This window comes from Uloborus diversus, chromosome 10, assembly GCF_026930045.1.
Source record: "Uloborus diversus isolate 005 chromosome 10, Udiv.v.3.1, whole genome shotgun sequence".
Lineage (NCBI taxonomy): Eukaryota > Metazoa > Arthropoda > Arachnida > Araneae > Uloboridae > Uloborus > Uloborus diversus.
This window is the reverse complement of record NC_072740.1, coordinates 131,114,685-131,136,029: the sequence shown is the minus strand read 5'-3', so window position 1 is coordinate 131,136,029 and position 21,345 is coordinate 131,114,685. Positions and strand designations below refer to the sequence as shown.

General features: G+C 33.2%; 1 protein-coding gene across 1 annotated transcript in view; it reads right to left on the bottom strand.

Annotated features, from left to right (window-relative positions):
* LOC129231181 (spermatogenesis-defective protein 39 homolog) overlaps nt 1-21,345 on the bottom strand; it is a 74,839-nt gene that overhangs the window by 35,129 nt on the left and 18,365 nt on the right. The window contains exons 4-6 of the mRNA XM_054865428.1: nt 17,508-17,617; nt 3,471-3,533; nt 1,564-1,656 (exon numbers count right to left, since the gene is read on the bottom strand). Coding sequence (XP_054721403.1) covers nt 1,564-1,656; nt 3,471-3,533; nt 17,508-17,617 — 266 coding nt within the window. The remainder of the gene's footprint in view (nt 1-1,563; nt 1,657-3,470; nt 3,534-17,507; nt 17,618-21,345) is intronic.

Sequence of the window (21,345 nt, the reverse complement as noted above, 5' to 3'; positions counted from 1 at the left end):
TGGAAAGCAAAGGGATGTAAGTGACAAAATTAAAAATTTGGAGATAATCAGTACAAATAGTAAGAGATCTTCTTCTCTGTCATGTGCTTTTCAAGGTTTTCCCTGTATCTTGCAAATAAAATTCAAGTACTCTTCAAGGACTTTTTAAGGACATTTGAAAATTTCTCAAGGAAACTCTAATGAAGGGCATGCAAAAAAATCAAAATAAGCATCAAGAATTATGGTTCAATCAATGAACCATAAAATGATTATCTTCAGATTTGATATGCAATACATTTAGTAAGCCTGAAAATTGTGAACTTTTTTGAAATAAAGTTAAAATTTTTGCATCAGTATGAAAGAGAAATGTTGCTCTACTTAGCAAATTAGCTGATATAGGAATAGGAGGGAAACTTTAATTTGAGTAAATTACTGGCTGACCGGAAGGAAACCAAAGGTAGTTAGTTGTAAGGGGAAATTATTCTAATGAACAATATTCATAAAAATATTTCTGGGAACATGAATTGTTTTGCTGATGATGCCAAAGTTATGGGGATTGTAGATAATGAAGAACAAGCAAATCAGCTGCAAGAGGATTTAGATCATATTACGGAGTGGGCTGATAAATGGGGTTAGGCTGTTAATGTTGAGAAATGTCAAGTGCTACATTTAGGGCATGGAAATAAGTGTACAAGCTATTATTTGCAAGGTTCAGTCATTAGTCAGGCAGAAAAAGTTACTGATTTAGACATCTTAATATGTCAGGATTTAAAGTTCAGTCAACAGTGCAGTATAGCTACTAACAAAGCCAATATGATGCTTGGGTTTATCAATAGACCTATTTCAAACACATCTAAAGAAGTTCTTCTGCCCTTATATAGATGTTTGGTAAGACCTCATTTGGAGTATGCTGTTCAGTTTTGGTCTCCTTATCTTAAGAAAGATATTAATGTACTAGAATGGGTTCAAAGGCAGACTACAAGGCTAATAAATGGACTTTCTCATTTAGACTACGATTTCAAGCTTAGAATGCTAAAAATATAGTCTTGAGCAAAGAAGAGACCGAGGGGATATGATTCAGTTGTTTAAATTTATTAAAATGAAAGATGTTACGGGGCTAAAGTTTAGCACTGAAAATAGGACAAGGGATCATTGCTTTAAGCTATTTAAAGCTCAGGCTAACCTGGATATTAGAAAAAATTATTATTTTAGTAGGGTAGTGGAACTTACAAACAGCTTACCGGAAGAGGTGGTAATGAGCAAGGGAGTAGATAGTTTTAAAAGGGCCATTGATCTTCACTGGGGATTGTAAATTGACTAGGACCAGCCTAGCTGGGCTCAGAGCCTGCTGCTGGTTGTCACTTTTGTACTTGTATTGTTTCTCTTTTGCGGGAAAGAGTTGCTACGAGCCCATTAGAACAGGTTAATTAATGTACTAGAAAAAACTGCGATCGAGTGAAGCCGCAAAAGTCGAGGTGTAAAATGGAGAAGGACGACTGTATTTGACCTTCAACAAAGTTGTTTCTCATCATAAAAAGAAATTGAATAAAGTTTGAAAGATTTATTAAAGAAAAACAAACTTACAGTTAGTATAGCATTGCCATCATGACTCTTAATGGCTGAACGAAGTAAATCCCTTTTGCTAGCCAAGCTCTTAAAATTCTCCAGATTAACATTCTAAAAAAAAAGAGAGCACTTTTGTTATGAATCAAACGTGGCCATATAGATGGAAACAGAAAAACATTTGATGTTGAATTTATATAGAGTATCAAAGGAAGAATTTCAGCAAAAGAGTAATTTTTGCATAACTTAATTTACATACATTAATTTTACATTTAATTACATACTTAAAAATTGCATAGTATAATTAGCAATGCTACTTTTGCAGTTTTGTGCATGTACAACTGTTAGTCTGAGTCAAAAAGAATAGAATGACGCAATTTTGAGACTTCTGTTGATAACCTATGCTTGGTAGTGCTTGTTTAAAATGTTGGTGTTGATGGAAAATCTTGCCTGAATGCAAAGAAAGTAAAACAAATTGAAATTTACCATCAAATCTGTGAGGTTTGTGGACAAAATGCAATGAGTGATTCAATAGTAAGATGATGGGTTTAGTTATACAATGAAGGATGTGATAAGGTACACTACAAAGAATGAAGTGGACGTTCATCTTTGGTGAGTAATGAACTTGTTTGCACAATTGAAGCAATTGCACAATTAAGGAAAACCACAGGTGTTCAATTAGTGCTCTTGCAATGAAATTTCCAAATTTTTCCTTGGTTGGTAACACTTCAACAACAGTAATGAGCTGAAAGAATAAGTTACCATATGGTTGAAAATGCAGGCGGCAACCTTCTATGAAGAAGGCATACAAAAACTTGTGCCACACTATGACAAATGCCTGCAAAATTTTGGGAGTTATGTAGAAAAGTAGTGTAAGAGTTGTAGATTTTTCAGCCCTATTATGCATCCCTATTTGTATGTAACAGTACCTAGTATTCAATTTTTTGACTGGTTAATAGATATTCTTAAGCTAGATTGTTAGCTGCTTCTGAATAAGTAGAAATCCTAACTTTTATTTTTTAACAATTTCTTTCATCATATTTTTTCTCAATAACTTAAGTTTTTTATTATTGTGGAAAGTGTACTGGAAGAGATTTTGAAATGAACAAGGAGCAATTTCGACTTTCTTTTTTCATCTACAGACATAAAATTCTAATTTTATCTCCAATCAATAGCACATTCAAAAGCATTCTGCCAGCCATTTTGTAGGAGTTAAAAAAGCAGAATGATGAGAACGAGGTTCAGGTTTTATATTTTCTCTTGAAAAATGGACGAAAAATTGACCCCCTGTCCTCAAAGTGGTCACTGTATACCAAAGAAAGCAAAGAATCTAAACTCTAAAATTCTTAAAATTTCCAAGAAAGAGGATGAGAAACTACAAGGAATGTTTCGGGAACTGGTTATAATACAAAAATTGGCAAGAAAAAATGGCAATTGAAACTGAATTCTGTGCAAAAAGTTTTAACATAGCAAGGGTTTCAGAAAATAAATTTTGAGACAACTATGGAACATACACAGGAGTATTTATAGAAAATACAGAGGATTTATTTATTTATTTTTTATTTTTGAGACATCAAGGGATTTGAGATACCAAGGTTCATCTGCAAAAGTTTAAGATGTTAAAGAATAATTTTGACAGTCACATAAAAATCTAAAATAGTCAAGTTGAGAACAATATTTTTTAGTTGGTTTCACATGGAGACCAAATGCCAAACCAAAATATAATATTCATTATTCCCCAACAAAAAGATATGCTAGAAAAGTAAATACAAACTTAGTTTTGGAACATATATGAGATAGTATAATTTTCTGAAGAAAAAACAACAACTAATAATGATAAAGTTTTTAAAAGAAAAATATGCAGTAATAAACAAAAAATGCCTACTTGAAACATATAATGCTACATAGATTCAGATAACAAAACTTACAAGCCCCAAAATCATATTTTCTATAACTTTAGAAGAAGATAGTTGGATTTCTTTAGCTTCTTTCTGTGAGGAAAAAAAAAAAGATTGATCTCTAAATTAAGCTTATAATGTGCATATGAAACATTTACATATGAGTTGATGTTCTTTGATATCTCTTTAAACATCTACATGAATATAAATGCGTAAATATACTCTGGAAGAAAAAACAGACTGTAGGAAATATCGAATTATCAGCTATTTAGTGTTGAAGTTAAGAGAGGGCGGATGATTTGGTGATCTTCGGGAAATTTTCCTAAATTGGAATCTTCAAGATGTAATTCTAAACCAGCTTTGGTGATTAAGCAATAAATAAATACCTTTCTGCCGAGAAATAACAGGAAATATCCAACGTTGTTTAGCACAAATAAACAGATTTCAGAATACACGTGTTTCGAGGTTTCAAGGAACCCCTTTTTCAAGAAGCTCACACCTTTGAATTGAAAAAAGGGTTCCTTGAAACCTCGAAACACGTGTATTCTGAAATCTGTTTATTTGTGCTAAACAACGTTGGATATTTCCTGTTACAGCTTCGGTGATGTTTGGCATACAGAAGCTCTTCTCTGAGAATTTTTCTATATTGAAGTATTAAAAATGAAACTTTATGCTCTACTTGGTAAAGATAAAAGAACGAGAGAGTGACGAGTTTAGGATTACACCTGAAACATCTTTTAAAATTAAAGTTAGCTGTAGGCTTTTGTTGGGACCAACGACCTTTGGGGGCTTGCTGCAAGGAATTTCTAAAAATTAAATTTTAAATTACTAGAGATTACATTGGGGGTTACTACGCCCATCATAAGAAATTTTTTTGGAACAAAAATTTTAAAAAACTAAATTTAGGTTATCATCTTTGGAAACTTTAGGAAAGAGGGATCTAGAGATCAACAGAAAAAATTTTGAAATTCACATTTACAAGTCCCATTTTAAGGCTAACATTAGAGAGTAGGAAAGGGGGGGAGGGTCTTCAGGGTCGCTCCCTCGGAAGGCTTTTAGCCTACATTTGATGAAGTTAGAAGAACAGTCAAGGATCAAAGGCATTGTTTCATGGGGAAGGAAGGGAGGTATGACCCTGCTACATCCTTCTTCTCTTTGCTACTTTTAAATGGTGGAGTCCTTACCCACAGGCTGAACGATAAAAATGAAGATTCTGGAAGCCTTAATCTTTAAAAACTTTAGGATATCATTATCAACTTATCAATAAAATTACCTGCCCTTTTTTCGAAAAAAATTCTCAGAACAAACATTTTGGAGGGGGATCAAGCCTAGTGGTGCTTTCGTTAGCTACAGTTTTAATGACTTGCATCATAAACATAATTTGTGCTATTCTATATGATCCATGGCCTAATTATACAACCAAAACTTGAGTGATTAAAACAAAAAAGAGTTTAAAAATGTAGCACTGAAGCAAAGCTGCCAGATTTTAATCACTAAGTTTTGAAGTTCTAACAATAAACTTCCGAACAACAGAGCTGAAGAGTGTTCGTAAAAGAAATCAAGTCAGAAAAAAAATCTCTTTAAGAAATTATTTTTAAATGAACTTTTCTTTGCTTTTTCTTTAAAACTGCTTATAAAAAAAGGACATTTTCAAAAGTTTATGAACATCAGTATTTTTAGATACAAGCCAAAAAATCAGGTGCAATGATGAAATCCAGGAGTTTTTTGGACAATCCAGCAGAACTGCAAGGTATGGTGGGTATGGAATCTTCATAACTCAATATCATTCTTGGTAAAGGTATTTTAAAGTTTGTTTTATAGTTTTTCTTCTTTTTTTGTTAGTTTTTGGCCCTAACTTCTTACTCACTGATAACAATTTAAAAAAACAAAAAGAATTGCTTTAAAATCATCAAAAAAAAACAAGCCACATCACCTGGAATAGTAAGCAGTATGAGTGGTACATTTAAGGAAAAATTAACATGTACTATTTAATTTTCTAGGCTCAGTGGTACCCAACCTAAGGCCTGCAAAGCTGATCTGTGTGTCCGGTTGTTTGGTTTAATGTCAAAAATCCAAATGCACGATTAGTGACAATGCCACAAATTTGGAGCCAAATAATCAGAAATTGGTTTTTGAAAAGCATGCATTTAATAAAATAAGCATCAAGTAATTTATAACAACTGCTGGTTTGTAGCTTTCTTCCTTTTCCATATTTTCACATGTTATTTAGAAAAGAAAGAAATATTAGAAATGTTGCCCATGAAAATGATTTTAATATGAGGTATGGCCTCTGGGCAGAAAAAGGTTGTTCACTGCTGTTCTAGATGATACATGTTGCATGTTTTCTAACGTTCTGTACAAAGGATATTGTTTCAGAAACTAATCAGGGGTCCAAAATTTTAAATGTCAATACTGCTACTGAAAAATATTAGGCATAGCAACAAATGGCCAAAGGACAAAGTGGGGGAATCGGGGCATGCTGTTCTATTTTTTACGTCATCAATTTAATGAACAGTTCGATTTTCTACAATTACAGTAAAATCCCTCTAATGCGGACACTAACAGGACAATTTTTTTTGTCTCCAATAGAGAGGTGTCCGAACTCTGCCATAGGCTGAAGTTTGTCTTGTCCCTATGCCCGTCCCAAGCCGCGTAAAAGAGGAGGCTTGTGCGATGAGCTAAACATCCATCCACATAAAAACTCATGTTTACAGAAACCGCTAGCGAAGAATTCTCTCTTGAAGGTGACAGTGCTGGATCCTGCGGTCTCCCAGCAGATGAATATTTATTTGATGTTGAGGAACCGGCCATGATGCATACGGGGCAAAACCCAAAGAAACCTCATACACGGATGAGGACACTCACCCAACCAAAAATAAAACTTAAGATTGGGACCTGGAATGTCAGAACCATGTTCCAACTTGGGAAAACCAAGCAGATTGTAAATGAAATGTGGAACTAAGACATAGATACACTAGGAGTATCAGAGTCAAGATGGACACTGTTTGGGGAGGTAAGGACCTCCGACAACTATAATATTTTATTTTCTGGAGATGATGTGAGACACAAAAAAGCCGTTGCCATAATAATGAATGAAAGAGCAAAGAAAAGCCTTTTGGACTGGCAACCTGTAAACAACCGCATTATCAAAGCAAACTTTTATTCTAGATTTGCCAAGTTGACTGTCATACAAACCTATGCACTAACTAATGATGCGGAAGAGGATACAAAGATAGAATTTTATGATAAACTTCAGGAAGCAATAAATAAAACCCCTAAACATAATCTCCTAATTTTAAGGGGAGATCTGAATGCTAAAGTGGGAAAGAGAGTGACTGAAGAGGAACATGCTGTTGGGCAAGAGACAAGTGGAGTGAGGAATGAAAACAGCGAGCTGTTTGCATCTTTTTGTGAGATGAACAGAGTCATATTAAGAGGTAGCTATTTTAAACATAAAGAAATACATAAAGTGACGTGGTCCAGCCCAAATGGAAAAACAACGAATCAAATTCACCAGGTTGCTATTAATGGAATTTTTTAAAGATCTTTACAAGATGTAAGAGTTAAAAGAGGAGCTGATGTAGCATCAGACTATTTTCTTATAATAGCTATGATCAAACTAAAATTAGCAAGAAATGTAAGAAAAAAAAAATTAGAAGATCAGATATAATATCCAAAAACTGAAGGAAAGTAATTATAGGAAGGATTTTGTCCTTGAATTAAAAAACAGGTTTTCAGTGTTTGAAGAGTTGAATGATGAGGCCAATAGAGAAAACAAAATACAATCAATGTGGCAAAGTTGCTGTGAAGCCTATAATGCAAATGTGAAGGAAGTACTTGGAAAAGCTGATAAAGCAGCTAAAAAGGAGTGGATAACTGTAGATACTTTGAAGTTAATAGATGAAAGAAGGAAGTTGAAGGGAAAGATTAATAACTCTAAACCTGAAAGGTTGAGCGCTGACTATCAGAAGAAATACTAGGAAACGCACCATAAGGTACTAAATACTCTGTGAGAAACGACAAGAGAAACTACTTCCAGTAACACTAGTGGAAAAGGCTCAGAGAGCTAACGATCCTGGTAACACTGGTGAGGTTTACAAATTTATTAAGCAGTTAAGCGGAAGCTTTTGAAAAAATGACTGTGGAGTGAAAAATAAAAGAGGAAAACTTCTTACACAAGACAAAGAAATACCGGATAGATGTGGAGAACATTTCAAAGAACTTCTGAATGTGGATCAGGGTTTGGCTGGTTCGAACATTAATTCACCTTTTGATGAGGAGATCAATGAACTGGACTTGGATTTAAATGAAGTAACAAAAGAAGAAATAAAAAAAGCTATAAAAATGCAAAGGAATGAGAAAGCAAAGCAGAAATGATAATTTAACTGCAGAACTTTTTAAAGTGGATCTCGATACAAGTGCAAACACGCTACACAAATTATTTAATTATATCTGGAAAAATGAAATTATTCCTGAATCGTGGAAAGAAGCCCAGATTGTGTGTATACCTAAGAAAGTCGATCTTACGAAATGTAGCAATTGAAGAGGAATTAGCCTACTATCGGTTCCTTGTAAGATCTTTTCTCGAATCATAATGAACAGAATGAAGGAAAGGATTGAAGGCAGGTTAAGAATTGAACAGGCAGGCTTTAGAGCCAGTAGAAGTACAATAAATCAAATATAATAGAGAATCTATTATATTTGATATCTATCATATTCGAAATATAATAGAGCAAAGCATTGAATTCAAGTCAACATTATATCTGAACTTTATTGATTTTGCTAAAGCTTTTGACAGCATAAATAGAGAGTGTCTATGGAGAATTTTGAAGATCTACAGACTGCCGTAAAAAATAGTTAATATCATAGAAAACTTATACCAAGGAAGCAAGGGCAGTGTTTTAATTAATAGAAATAGTTCAGAAAATTTTGAAATAAAAACTGGAAAAAGACAGGGATGCGTGTCGTCAGGACTGTTATTCAACATAGTAATTGACTGGACAATGAGACACCCTAAAACAATGTGAAACTGGGATAAGATGGACTTTGCATGATCATCTTGAAGATTTAGATTATGCAGATAACATCGTACTATTGTCATCACACCTTGAAAATATGAAGTCAAAAACAAGTAAGCTGGAAGAAAATGCAAGAAAAGTCAGATTGAAAATAAATGAGGCCAAGTAGAAGATGATGAAAATCAAAAGTAACAAAAATGAAAAAAAATTGCATAAATGGAAAGGAAATAGATGAAGTTGACAATTTTATTTATCTTGGGGCATATCTTTCATCTGAGGGAGGTACAAATAATGATATATTAATAAGAATTAAAAAAGCTCAATGCACCTTTAAATCTTATATAAAATATGGAGATCTAACAACATACACGCAAAACTCAAAATACAAATTTTCAATTCAACAGTTTGAACAGTCCTACTCTATGCAGCAATACATGGAAGCTAACTAGACAGCAAGAAAAAGAGCTTGATGCCTTTCAAACTAAAAGTTCAAGAAAAGTATTAAACATATACTGGCCAAACAAAATATTGAATTCAGACCTGTACAAACATGCAAATTGCAAGCCCATAACCACACTGATAAAAAGGCACAGATGGTCATGGATAAGACAAGTTCTCAGAATGCAGGCAATAGACCCTACAAGAAGTGCTCTCACGTGGACCCCAGATGGCAAGAGGAAGCCTGGGCTTCCAAAACTAACCTGGTGTCAGATGGCCATACAAGAAAGAAATGCCTTTGGTTGGCCAAGAAGGGGAGTGCCAGCGAGGCGGCATTAAACCGGTCGGGATGGAATGCCACACTAGCAGCCTCATGCGCCACTAGGCGTTAGGAGCATTGAGAAGGAATCCTAATGGAGGGAGCGACAGCAAATGTCTCAGTCAGATAAGCTATAAAAACATTTCTCCCAGGTCAGGTGACTAGTTTGGCTGGGAAGTTGTCGCGTTTTGGCATGCAATCGCTCTTTTGGCACTAAATATTTTTCAGACGACGGCACTAATTATGAAGTCGGGGCTACAAATCAGAGCTGCAGAGTTTTAGCGAAAATGACAGACTCTGGCTCCAACTCCTTTATCTAAAACATAGTCCGACTCTGATTTCAACTCGGAGTTTTTAAACGTCAGACTCTTAGCATCGAAATCAGTCCAGATCCGAGTCCGACTCCGCAACCCCGTTACAAATTAGAGTTGTGGAGTCGGAAGTAAAATGACCGACTCCGAGAATTTGAGCATTCGACTCCGGCTTTTTTTCTTCAAAATCAGTTCAACTCTGACTCCGCAGCCCTGCTACAAATTAGGGTTGCAGAGTCAGATGAAAAATGACCGACTCTAACTTCGAGAATTTTAGATCCTTTGACTCAAACTCCTTTACTCAGAAACACAGTCCAACTCCGACTCTTGCAGTTTATAAAGACTTAGACTCCTGATGCCGACTCTTTTACGCCAAAATCAGTCCAACTTCAACTCTGCAAGCCTGCTACAAACTAGGTTTGTGAAGTCGGAAGAAAAATGACAGACTCTAAAACGGGGAATTTTAGAGCCTTTGACTCTGACTCATTTACCCCAAAATTAGTCGGACTCCGATTTCATCTCAGAGATTCAAAACTTACGACCTCCGACTAGTTTACTTAAAAATCAGTCCGACTCCGACTCTGCAGCCCTGCCACAAATTAGGGTTGTGGAGTCGGAAGAAACTGGTCGACTCCAACCCAGGGAATTTTAGAGCCTTTGACTCCGACTCCTTTGTCCCTAAAGCAGTCCGAGTCAGATTTTGACTTGGAATTTCAAAAACTTTGAACTTTGACTCCAACTCTTGAACTTCAAAATCAGTTTGGCTCAGACTCCCCAGCACTGCAACAAATTTGGGTTGCGGAGTCGGAAGAAAAAAGAACCGACTCCAACTCGCAGGGAATTTTAGAGCCTTTGACTCCTACTCCGACTTTTTTTTACCCCAAAAGCAGTCAGACTCCGATTTTGACTCGGAGTTTCAAAACCTTTGAACTCTGACTCTGACCATTTTGCTTCAAAATCAGTCCTACTCCAACTCCGACTCTGCAACCTTGCAACAATTTGGGGTTGCAAAGTCGGGAGAAAAAAAGCAGACTCCGACTCCGGGAATTTTAGAGCTTAAGTCTCTGATTCCGAAATCGCAAGACTAGCAATCAGTAATTATACACCAAGCTTACAAAAGTAGCAGATAACATACAGTACAAATCTTTTAATAAGGATTAATTTTGGATGAATTAGATTTTTAATTGTTTCAGCACATAATGTAAATATTTATTTGATTTGTTGATATTATTATTTTGAATTTCAACTCTTAAACATTGATTGTTTACCAGAAGGTTTTTAGAATGAAGGTCTTTCTTCCTGTTTTAATTATCTACGTAAATAACTATTCAACAGTTATTAACATTACTAATTTATGTATAATTTTTGTACACATTTCTGGTAGATCGAGACAATTCGTGAAAATTAAAAGCATCCCTTTTTTTTTGGTAAAGTCTGCCCATCTCTGTTCAATTCAAATGAATATGTATTCTGAAAAAATATCGTCTGCTTTCGAAAAACAATATTATTAAAACAGAAGATTAAAGCCAAGCCAAGTAAGAAGAAAACAAAGTTGAATAATTTCAACCGCCCTATTTTTTAATTTATCGTCTGCGTAAATTTATTTTTATGATATTTTGAAAGCAATTAAGAGTTGTTATTTTTTCTGAGAATATTAGATCGACCAAGTGTGTTGTGAGTAAGCGAAAGTTTTCAGCCTGAATTATTGTGATAAGTTTTTATGTTGTGCATCGGTGTAGATAGATTGAGCGCATGTATGTGTGCTTTTTGAAAAATAGTATTTAAACTTTCTCTATGATTGTTATTAGAAGATTAACAGAGTTTTGAGCAATGTTGAAAGATCAGTTCTAAAAGGTATCGTTACTGATTATTGTTACTAGCAAAGGCAACGCTGCTAACCTTTTGCCAGTTTTAAGTAAATAACAGATACCAGGCCTGTTATTCAAAATCCCCCTCCCCACTTCTTCCCGGATTTTAAAATATGATGTAACTGCATTTTTCATGTATTTTGATTTTTATTCCTTGTAATGACAGTCATGTACAAATATATGTTTAAAGAGTTCGCTCACTGACTGAAAATTAATGGATTCTTGTGTCTTGTAATCAATGTTTTGAAATTATTTCATATGCAGGCACACTAGTATTTAAATTAAAGCATAAAAGTAACAAATATTTATTTTCAAATCTAAAACTTGCTCTAAACGCATCTGTTGTTCACAGGGGCTTGGCGAGAAGCTACTCGCCAACAAAAATTACTCGAGAACCGTTAAAACAATTACTAGTTAAGTAAAAAGTGTTTTTATGGAACTAAAATGTTATTTGCACTCATGATATACAATGTTTTATTACATTTATAGGTAAAATCAGTACAAAAATTTAAAAATTATAGGCAACTGTGGGAAATGCACTCGTTGAATGCACATATATGTTATTTTTTTCTTTATTTAGAAGTAAAAACCTTTTGTACGTACCTAAGAAAAGTTACTGGATTTCCTGGTATGGTTTTTTCTGCAGTTTATAATGCTACAATACTGCACTATTGCTATAAATCTAATTTTTCCCTTCTACAGTTAAATGTTTTCATCATTCATGGCTTCAGCTAATGAAAACTTCAGCGGTTACGGTCAACTAGAAATTGCTCCCCAGGTCACATGGTATGGTTGCCGTTTCGCGATAGTAGGGTTGCACTCTCTCCATCTATTCTTTCTCAATGGTTAGGAGAATCAAGTCAAGTCAAGAGAGGTGTCCACAGGACAAGGGTTTAATAATGTTAATTGCATTGGAACTGGGGAATTAAAAATTGTCCGCATAAGACGGGTGTCCGCCTTTCAATGGTGTCCGTTAGGAGAGATTTTACTGTAGTGTCATTAATCTTTTCTCATCATCTCAGATTCTTTTCAAAGTGTTTGAATGTATCTCATAAAACATACTTTACTGTTTTTCATTAGTGAAAAGATGCAAACTTTTATTTTCTGTGTCAACCTGTAGCAGAAAGATGATGTTTACGTCATTCACAAGGATATGCATTTGCTATTTTTACAACACTTTAGATCTTAGGTAGTTTAGCTAAGGGAGCATTCCAGTCTAGAGGATTGATTTTGAGTTCATTTCACGGGTGTAATAAAAAACCAACCATTTATACTATCCATTTTTATCAGTTTAAATTGATACTTTTAAAACTATAAAAATTCATAACTGTTAAAAAAAAATTAAAAATTGAAGTTGATGAAGGCTGGCAAGTGCGGACTCTAAAATAGGGGGGGGGAGGGGCTCCTGCTTGATACGATTCCAATACTACTAGTGATTTGAATCATAACATTTGCACAAAAAGGAATCTTTTTGCCAAAAAAAAGTTCATTTTTTGCCTCTTTTTTGACTTTGATAATTTTTTAAAAACTTGCAAAAAACCCCTTGTGGAGAAAATTTGGATAGTATTGAGAAAACTTGTACCAAATTTTAAGTAAATCGGTGAATTAGAACTTGATATATCTTGTTTTGAGAAAAACGTGTCTAAAGTTTACAGTCTTATTTCAGGCAGTCTGAGCGGATTAATGGTATTTTATAAGCATTTTTTTTCAATCAGCCATCCGTTCCTTATACAATGTTCTTTCCTCCACCTCAAAAGCTACATTTTTGGCAGATTTTTCAGTCATAACAGCTTTTCTGCTTTCCTTTGAAACTTCAGATGCTCGTACCTCCAAACCTTTGATATGCTGTAGATCTTGTTTGCTGGCTGTTTCTTAGTCTATCTGGATGCAAATTACTTCCTTTTGATTTTTTTTAAAATCCATTTTATACATAGAATTTTGAATTTAACACTGAAGAAATACACAGGTTTACAGAACCTTTGAGATGCTCGTTTGTCAGGTATACATTGAGAGCTAAAGAATTTATTTTAACAAAATTATCAATATAACTCCAAGAATAATTCAAATTTCCGTTCTTAAGGTTCTTTAAGAATATGAAGGAAAAAAAATTTTTTTTTTTGAATTTCTAGACAAGAATTCCCCTTTAAAGGAGCAATAATGTAAATCAAAATAGTTTATATAAATGTGAAACAATGGAAGTAGTAATAAAGGAGAAATTAAGCTTGCATAAGCACTTACAGTTGCATTTTCATCTTTACTCAAAATATGAAAAAAAAAATTGGCTTTCAAATTTCTAGTAGAATACCCTCTTAAGTGTATTTAAATATGCTAAAGTATTTGTGTCATGTTTTGGTCCTAACTTTTTGAGTGGGGGGGGGTATATTATGGGCATACCTTGTTGCTTATACGTGGCATATTTCAACTGCAAAAAAACATTTGAAAATTAAAAACTCAATATATACAGGGTACATTTTGAGCTTTGGAATCCATGACCTATGCTCGTAACATTCTATGACTCATAGGACCCATTTTTTTTTTTCAAAAAAAAAACATTTTTCACAAGAATATCTGAATTAGTGTTTTGTGAAAAAATCTGATCTATGCTTTGGACATAGGTTTCTAAAAATTCAAATTAAAAAATAACCACCTCAGCTACTATTATAACTAAAAAACAATTAATGCAACAATGACGGATGATAAACATGAAATAATTAGTTTTAACTTAATTATTTCGCTACGAAGGACATGCATTTATAAATATTAAGTTTTTGAAAATATTTTTTTTAATTCCAATAAATCATACAAAACTTTTATATAGGTAAAAATTTATACGCAAACAAATTTATTATTTTTTCTCCAAAAAATCTGATACGCCAGACAATAGTATCTATATCATTAAAATTACTGATAAAAAGTTAATTGCAAAATGATTTTTTAAATTGCGAGAAGCTTCAAACATGCAGCAATAATGATGTAAAACTGCTGCTGAACAGCAAAAGATTTAAGCTTGATTTTTTTAATTTTAAAAAAGCTAGTACTTTTCTAACAAATCTGCAGCAAAATCTGATTAGCAATGATTCAGTCATTACTAAAATTAAGTTTACAAAAAAGAAAAATAATCAGAAAAATATATTATATCAAAGTGTTTAATATAACTTACCAGACATAACCAGGACTGCCAAAATTTTATGATAGGCAACAAATATTTGAAAAATTCCCATTCAATAACAATTGTTGTAAATCAATGTGACACATGTTCAAACTATAAAATCTTGTCTGAAACAAAACTGTCAGCTCATATGGCAAGGCTGAATTTTTATACACCAATAGAAAATAAAATAGCAAAAAAAAATTTTAGGACTGTCCATCATCATATTTCACCAAAATTTGGAGGTATAATGAAAAGAGAAAGCATGTATTTTTTATCTCATCAAAAACAACACTGTTGTAAAAATTTCCCCGCCAAGAAAACCTTTAACTTTTCCGCACAAAAAGAACGCCTTCATCCTAAACCCTAAAACCCTCAGCCTTAAAAAGTTATGATATGACGAAAAGCTTTTCAAAGTGAAGTGGTTGCTTTGTGAGCAAAAAGCTTCCCGCCAAACAGGATAAACAATTTAAAGGATCTATCCATATTTCTGAAGAGTTGAAGGTGGGAGGAGGTTGTAACAGAAGTAGATGTGATGAAAGAGGAGAACAGGGATGATGATAGTTTGGCAGATACTTGGCGGGCAAACTAGATATCGTAACTTTTTAAGGTTGAGGGTTTTGGGGTTTAGGATGAAGGCCTTCTTTTTGTGCCGAAAAGTTAAAGGTTTTCTTGGTGGGGAAATTTTTACAACAGGGTTGTTTTTGATGAGATATCACATCTTTTTGCATTGATATTATTACTTTGTCTGTATTTTTAGAATTGAGAACTTCAAGTCAGAAAATGTTCAACTGAAACAACCCTGTTTTGTGTCTTTAAGGAACAATAATGGCAAGCCTAATTTTAAGTCAAGTTATTTTCTGACCATTTAAATTCCATGTTCGTTTTGCGAGAACTGGGCTTTTTAAATTTTATTGCAATCCTTGTATCCTCTCTGTAGCATAGAAAACTTCTTGGATAATAAAGTACTATATTTTAAATTATATTGTTTTCGAGTATTTTACAACTTTGCAATAAATTCTATTAGTTTCTTTATTTGACGGATTATTCAACATTTTCATGAAGGTTTTTTGCGGGCTATTTTAATCTAGCTTTTCACTTTTTCTTTTATGTCTTTTTTTCTTAAATTGTATTTACCTTTTAAGAAAAAACATCGTATTTACGTTTTAAATTTTTTACGTTTTATGGGATAATTTCAATTGTTTGGAGACTTATCTTTCTTTTGATGGAGGTCTTTGCCTTGTTTAATGCCTAGTTTTGTTCATAAGTTCATTAAAAGACGAAATAACACAAGTTATTACCAAGCAAAAAAAAAAAAAAAAAACTAAGCCATTAAATATTTTAAATTTGAAAGTGTCAGAGAGCTATACAACTGTACGCGACGACTAATGGCGGGTGTCCCAAATTTTCCACAGCGACTGCGCATGATGCATGCGGACTTAGCTCTTTAAAAGTCTTAATTAAATTAATTGCAAAAATTTTGTCTATTAACAAGTTGTTGCAAAACATGGATATCCACACACGTATTTCATATATTTTCAATTCATAATGTGCTATGTTTGTGAAAAATGCATTAATTTAGAAAATAAGCAAACCAAAAAAAAGGGCTACTTTTCGCTTTCAATTATAAAGTAAGATGTATCATATTCATATGCGTTTATAGTTTCATTTAATATGTCACGCAAAATATTCCAATGGTTTAACCCCAGTTTCGCAACTGATATTTAAAATATTTTCGCCCTTAAATATATCGAAACTGAAAAACAGGGGGAAGGAAATTTTGTATCGGCAAAACTTGGGGTGGGTGGGGGGGGGACAGCAGTGTAATCTCATTCATTAATTTGTTTTTCTGCTTATATATAAACAAACAACATGGAATCTTAAAACAGAAAGCCCAATGAGCTAAGTCCACGTGCATGCGCAGTCGCTGTGACAAATTTGAGATATCCGTGATTTAAAGTCAAGTTGCAACTATTGGATCTGTTTTAGTCTTGATTGAATTTCATGTCCTAAGACAACTGTTAGATCTGTTCTAACCTTGCAGTTGCAGTCAGAAATTTACAAACCCTATGAGCTGAGAGTAAGTACATAACAGTTTAAGGGAAATAAGTGATTTTAAAACTTTAATTACTCTAGCCTATGATGTCTCTGGGGGTTGAACTTTCCTATATGTACTCAATGACCCCCCAAGAATATGTATACCAAAAATCATTACCATAGCCTCCCGGGTGCTGTGACAGAACCCCGGGAAGGTACATTTGGGGGGGGGGGGGTAAAAACGAGGTGGGAGGGGGGGTCAAATGGTACAAAAGGCACATCAGTAGGGCACAAGGAATGTGTATGCAAAATTTCAGCTTGATTGGTCTTTTCATCTGGGCTGTAGCCCTGTCAAAGAAAGCAAAAACTTTTTGAACAGCGATTTTCTAACTTGAATTCCTCCTCCCCCTGATTGTCCTGGGGATTGTATTATGGTTTATGTTGTCAGGGGCCACTAGAGATTGATTATACCAAAAATCAACTCCGGAGGTCTTCATGGGGCTGAGATACAGAGGTGTGAAAAATAAAAAAAAAAACCAACTTGTTCTGTCGTGTAAACTGTTCCTTAGTCGCCTTTTTCTTTTATCTTTCTTATCAGTGAATTTGCTTTTGTTGGCTGCTGACGTTTGGTTCTCTTGGCGGCCAGGACGCGGGAGCGTCCCGGCCCCCACAACAAGTACAAATTATTTTTTAAATACTATTTTTTTAGAAAGTTTAATTACTGTATGAATGAAGGTTACTTGTATTCAAATATATTAAAATTAGAAGGCAAAGTTAAGAATTCCAGGATTGAAGGGCAAATATATACATAAAAATGTCACACCCACAAAAATAGATTGAGCAAACGATGAAAATTATATTATTACATTTTTGAAATTTAGTAGCTAATTGAGATTAGGTTTTCAAACAAATTGACTATAAAGTTTACCTCTGAGTGCATATCCAAAATCCAGACATATTTTGGTGAAGCAATTTCAGCATCAGAAAGATTGATTTTTAAAAAATCTTCAGAAGCATAGGAACTTGCATCTCCTTTAACTGGAATATGAAAGGAAGACTTTTTGTGAAAAATCAAATAATTTTAAGAAAAATTAAATAATTGTGTGAAAAATCAAAAATTTTTGGTGAAGTATTTTGTAAAAACAAAAATTTCAACCTTTCGAGATGGCACAAACTGCATCATTGAAACTTTCAGTCGCATGTTTTTCCTCTTTTCTGTTGAAAAGATGATTCATGAGGGTTTTCCTAGTATTTAGAGGGGGGGGGGGGCATCACTCTCTGGGAGATGAGCTTCCTTCAAGTATCAATATCCAGGGGTGCCCACCTGGGGGGGGGGAGTCATGGTGCCGACTGCCCCAGTGAAATTTTTAGAGGGGGTTGTTTTGAGGGATATTTTTCTAATTTGGGGGGCTGTTGCTTTTGGGGAGGTCTCCGTGATTTTAAGCAGGGGTGGGACCTTGCCCTTAGGGGAGGTGGGCACCCCTGCAATATTTATATATAACTCTATAGATCAATATATCATCATGTTAAATTATACTTGAAATGTGAGATGTAAAAGCATTTAAAATAATTGAAATAAAAAAAATTAAAAAAAATAAGACTCAGGTAGGGGTTTAGCATTTAACTTTTTAAAGACCATGGAATTTTATTTAGAACTTATCAATTTTGTGATTTACTAAAAATAAAAAGAGATTTTATTTGCCTCTTAACAAAGTGTATTAAATATCAAAAATTTTGACTCCAAAAGAGGAGGCAAAGAGATCGCAATCCTCAAAGTGAGACCATCAAAAGTATTAAAAATGGCTTATGAAAGAAATATCTTTTTAAAAATTACTTTAGAATTGCACTTTAGAGGTCTATGATAAACATATCATAAAAACCTATTGAAGCAGGTGAAGCAAAAATAAAATAAACCATCGATTCAGCATTTCAATTTTTGACTCAAAAGAGAAAATGGAATTTTGCTTTAAAAACTTGAAATAAACGTTGTATCAGAAATAAAGAGAATATTCATTTAGTTGCCTCATAATAAAGGGAAGTTGGCAAGAAAAATTAATAAAATAAGATTATCGTATCCTTTGTAAACAGATTGCATTTTTCGAATTGAAGGCATCATCAAGTATAAAAATTTTAAATAAAAACGTTAATCATCCTTGTTAGCATTGATAATTCAAACCCATGTAACTTTCTCCCAAAATAACGTTCAAACATCGCACCATAAAAATGCAAATATTGTCAAGCTGGTACAATGATGGGAATATTTTCTAATCAAGTCATGAAATGTTTTAACGCTAGATGCTAAGTGGTGATAATATTAAAGTTGGTAACCCTATCTTATGTAATCACATTTTTTCCCCACCTCTGCTATCTATTTGCAGCTCTAAAGTTAATTTCCCTGATATATTATTTTTATAATAATCAGGGGTCTCAGTAGACTTTTCAAAACTTTAGGGGAATTTTAGGAACTCTTTGGCAAAATTGCATTAAAATTTTAGGGGTAATTAAAAAACTTTATAAAAAAAGACAAATAATAATTTTTAAAACTAATTTATATTAAGTAGCCAGAAAACACCTGAAGTTATCTTTTTAAAATTTGATCTTTTCACTTTCAAAGATGTGCAGTTACAACTTTTTGCAATTGACCAACTTCTACAAACATTAAATTCTGTTCAAAATTCACTTCCATAATGTCTTGCTAACAGCAGCTTTCTAGCTTTTTCGTACCCTCTTTAATTGATATAGAGCAAAACTTTGATTTTATTAAAACTCATTAATATTTTTGTTATTTCATCAAATCTGCAAATCTATATTTTTTCACCCTAGTTGATTCCTTTTCAAGTTCATTCTTTGTCATTTTTCTTTTCAACTATTAAAACAGTGGTGCAGAACCTACAGATTGCGAAGTTGACGCATGCAGCCTGTTATGTTCAATATTACGACTCTCTTTGAAGCGACAACAATTTTTAGTTAGTATATTTCTTCTCTTAAATAGTTTCAAATGTTATTTAGAAAATTAAAAATAAACTATACACAATCTCTGGCCAATGAGATTCATCTTTATAACTGTAGGTATAAGGTTAAAAGAAAATTTTGGATCAATTGTGAAGGATCAATCAACTTTTTGTGTGATTTATGATAATCCTTCACTGTTTTTAGGTATCAACAATACTGTGACAAAGAGATAATACAAATGAAACTTTGATTTTCCAATGCCAATAAACTTGGGAAAATCTTAGTTCTAAAAAGATTTTCATGTTTTATTCAGTAATGTCACATCTTTATAAATTCTACTAACTGCTGATAATGTACATTTACTTGTACAATTTTGCTTTGAAGAAACTGTAAATTATGTAATATATATTTTTTTTTACCTCCTCAATTCCCAAAAAAGTTTCCTATGCATAAAGTTCTTCAGACTCACAACAATTATTTGATTTGAAAGGTATATTGCACTAAAAATATCCATTACTTATTATCAAAGTCCACATACCTGCATCTGAAACCTGCCACCCCACTCCCAAGAATATTGTGATTTTTTAAGTAGTACAAACATTTTTGTAAATTAAGAGGAAGCTGCAGTTTTATACATACCAGCTAAAAAATATCAAGAAATAAGATGTGATATTTAATGGATTTTTTAAAGCAGAAAAAATATGCAAATGGCAATGAAAAAATTGTTGAGCAGAAATTTTAAGAACTGTTGGAACAATTAATATTATAGTTGACAAAGCAAACAAAATTTTGAATGGGCAACGAAAATAAAGAAAAGAAAACCTTGACTTGTGCTACTCACAAGATTTTATGACATTTGCCAAAGTTAACTAGACCTGCTGTATTCCGTGATTTCTAGATTCTAACCCTATCGCAAACACCCTAATCAACGTTTCAGATCAATTTAATATTTCAACATCTATATAAACCAAAAATGCAATCTAATAATAATTAATGCTAGCATTTAAGAATGCTAATGGTTTGAATCAATTCAAGTGCAACAGGATTGAAATTTTTGAACTAACTTCAGAAACTGGCGAGTTTACAAGTCCTCTACAGACCAAAGAAAACTAAGCAAGGTTCAGACTAATGGTAAGAATAAAATAATTGATGTTCAAACATAGAAATTACAGAGTAAACAAAAATGAGTGGGTTTTACAGAAGAGAATGCAAATGGCTTTTGAAATTCATAAATGATTAGTACAGGCAAGTAAGAAAGTTAAAATGCTAAAAATTTCATGCATTGTATGTTTCGTTTAGAGTTGTAAACCTTCTGTTTTAAACTTTAAATGGTTCGTTTTTCCAGAAGAAGTGAAGAGTCTGTTTACAGACCCAAATTTTCTGGATAGACCCCAGCCAAATTACCATAAAAAGAAAAAAAAAAGATGCATAATACACTCTCAATACATTAATTAAAATAGCTAAGCATGCTTATACAAATGAAACAGTAAGAAGAAAAGGACTGTACAAAGTTTGTATTAAAAATAAGATCCGATGGAAAAAAAAAGCCCTACTATGATTTTTTGGGTACTTCTAATGCAAGCTCTAATCTATAACAAGTAAGTTAATTAAGATCATCATTCAAAAGAAAGCTTTAAGACACAACAGTCAGATGTGCGTCCAATGACATGACAAGATGCATATTTCATTCCAGTTGTGTGTATGAACAAGAACATGTGTAACAAATATACAAATTTGAAACTAAACAAACAAATGCACTTTATTTACTTTTAAAAAATATATATTGTATTAGAAATGAATGTTTTTAGTGTTAG